General features: G+C 37.4%; 1 protein-coding gene across 1 annotated transcript; it reads right to left on the bottom strand.

The window, feature by feature from the left end:
• Positions 1–1,503: 1,503 nt before the first annotated feature.
• LOC135232522 (olfactory receptor 4K15-like) lies at positions 1,504–3,144 on the bottom strand. The gene has a single exon (XM_064291902.1). The coding sequence runs from the start codon at positions 2,658–2,660 to the stop codon at positions 1,704–1,706; it is 957 nt and encodes a 318-aa protein (XP_064147972.1). The 5' UTR covers positions 2,661–3,144; the 3' UTR covers positions 1,504–1,703.

The following is a 3,144-nucleotide window of genomic DNA, read 5'->3' as shown; positions in this document are numbered from 1 at the left end:
TTCCAAAATAGAGTGACCAGATTCCTAGTCCAGGATTTCTGTTTTTTTTAAAACCAGTGACTGCATTGATATGTCTAATTCAAGTTCCTATAATAGGTGCATTGCAGACCTGAATAATTTTCTAAAGAGATACTAGGAGAACAGAAGTTCACAATCTGTCCTGATGGAGTACTTTTTGAATAGAAGGGCCCAATCTATAATGCCTTTCAGTTTCCTGATACCCTACTTGAAGCATCCAGTAGTATGATCCTAATTTTGCCTATTCTGAAGGAAACCCTCTATTCTTGTGAAAATGAAGGGAATAATTGGATTGAAGTCTTGAGAAAAAAAAAAAAAGAGTCATATGGGCTTTGAAGGAAGAATACACGACAACTATAATAACTAATCCTCACCATGAACATAAAGCCTTAAACTATTTTCCATACTGTGGGGAGAAATTGCATGCAGGGTATCTGCAGACAGTCGTTGCCACCCAGGTAATCATTGATCCTAACGCTGGTTCAAGAAAGAAGCAAGTAAAAGGCAAGATTGATGAATCACCCAAACAAAAAGACCAGGATGATGGTGACAAGTTCTTGGGGTGAGTTATGTTCCAAATCACAGTGAATGCATAGCATGAGCAGGATACTTCCACAGAGTCAATGTCCATTTTTTGCACAGCTGTACCTGCCATTCCAGAGTGAGACCACCTTGGAGAAAGTTGGGCTGGCACATGACACTGGAGTAACATCACAATGTGTTTTCGGATCGATGTTTTCCAGAGTAACTGCCCTTGAACCAGTGTACAGACACCATATCAAGGACTGATGAATACCTGATTCACAACATATGTATGTGGGTCTTGTCCTATTTTTATGTAGCTGAATCGCTAAGTGTCTAAAGCTTAATGTGCTGTGCTATATAAATATTTTTTGGATTTAGAACTGGTTAACTACCATATTTTGATGTCAACAAGGTTTTAGGGAAAAAGTGACAAAAGAATCAATGATACCTGAACAACATCAAGTTATGTTATAAAGCTGCAAAAAAAAAAAAAAAATGTGTTGTGCAGAGGCCCATGAAGTTCTGTATTTGAAGAGGAAAAAATGAAATAACAACAGACTTGAAAAATGCTATGTTGAATTTTTATAAATTTTTTTACATGTTGAGTTACTCTATGGATCTTTTTATTGACAGCACAAATGTTTTGATGTAAAATATGTGAAAAATGAGAACAGATGGGATTACTTTTGTGCTAGAACGAGATTTTACAATCGCTAGGAGTTTTTTAGACCACAGTGCAACATAGCATTTTAGATTAGTTGCTAGGATTATGAACCTAAACTTTCAGGTATTTAAATTCATAAAATTTACATTGTACAATAATTCATGAACATTTTGTCACTATTTTTATATAGAAGAGTGTGGATGTTAACCAAACAATATAAATTTTGAAATATTTTAAAGATACTATAAAGCAAAAACCTAACTTGCCACTGAGTCGATTCTGACTCATAGCAACACTATATAGATACTATAGCAAATATTACATATATAAAAGAGATTGCATAATCATGTACTGGGTTATTTAATACAAATACTTAACTAAAAAACATACATTGCATTTATCATTGTAAGCAACTGAGTTAAAAATAATAATGGTCACAAGAATAAGGTAAAATCTACATTTACCAACCTCCTTCTGTCCACTCAATTCAACAAATCTACTCTGTGAGAGACTGCTGGATAGGGAGCCTGGACCTTAGGTACCTGCCCTTCAGTTTATGCATTGCTGATTTCACCTCTTTGTTTCTCAATGTGTAAATAATGGGATTTAATATAGGTATGAAAACTGTAGAGAACACAGAAAGGACCTTATCCACTGGGAAATTGCTGAAAGGCCAGGCATAGATGAAGATGCAGGGCCCAAAGAAGAGGGTCACCACAGTGATGTGGGCTGTCAGGGTGCTGTGGGCCTTGGCTATGCCTGTTGAAGACTGATGTTGCACAGTGACCAGGATGACCACGTAGGAGATGAGCAAGAGTAAGAATGAAGTCAGCCCCATTAGACCACTGTCCAAAAGCATCAAAACTTCAGGAACATAAGTATCTGTACAGGCAAGTTTGATCACCACAGTAAGGTCACAATAATAACTATCCACTACATTTGGGCCACAGAAAGGTAAGTTTACAGTGAAAGCCAACTGGCTCAGAGAGTGCATAACCCCAATGACCCAAGATCCTACAACTAGGCCTGTACATTTGCACAAGTTCATGATGGTTGCATAATGGAGGGGTTTGCATATAGCTACATACCTGTCATATGCCATGGCTACAAGGAGCATCATTTCCCCACCGGCAAAGACATGGAGCAAGAATATCTGGGCCATGCAGCCCTCAAAGGAAATGGTCTTGTGTTCATGGAGGAAATCATGGATCATTTTGGGAGTTGCATAAGTGGCCAGAAACACGTCAAGAATGGAAAGGTTACTGAGCATGATATACATGGGTGTGTGCAGGGTAGGTTCAGAAATTACTGTGAGGACAATGAGGAGATTTCCCAGCACAATGGCAATGTACAAGAAGTTAAAAAACACCAACAAGAAATATTGGAGCTCTCGGGAACTGGAGAGACCCAGCAACACGAACTCAGCTACCCTAGAATAATTTCCCTGGTCCATGGTCTCAAGGTACAAGAGAAGTACCTAAAAGGGATACATTTGTTATTATCAAGAGTGAGAAAAGTAAGCCACAACTTTAAAGGATTTTTCTTAACATTAATTTAAAATGCTCTAGATTCATTCTTATTCATAAATGTTTTCTCTGTAACTTTGACAAATATATTTATCTCTCAATGATCTGTACTAATGAAGGATGTCTGCCAAGTGCAAATATCATAAATAAACCAACAACTACATTTTATAAAGTTGTGAGTTCAATCTAAGCTCCTCGAACGCTAAAGAAATAACAGCTCTACTACATTGCAAAGGCCCCAATCAAAAGGGGATGCTAAGGGATCCAGATTTTATACTACCTTCCTTGCTCTGCTTCATTATCAACTCACAATTATCTGCAAGCAGTTTTAATTCTTAGAGAATTCCCAAGAGGCCACATCTAGAAGAAAAAGGCCTACCTTTTTACCTGATTTTTGTTGTTGTTGTTGTT

Source organism: Loxodonta africana, chromosome 10 (genome assembly GCF_030014295.1).
Source record: "Loxodonta africana isolate mLoxAfr1 chromosome 10, mLoxAfr1.hap2, whole genome shotgun sequence".
Taxonomy (NCBI): Eukaryota; Metazoa; Chordata; class Mammalia; order Proboscidea; family Elephantidae; genus Loxodonta; species Loxodonta africana.
Note: the sequence above shows the minus strand (reverse complement) of the source record. Positions and strands in the feature narration are given on the sequence as shown.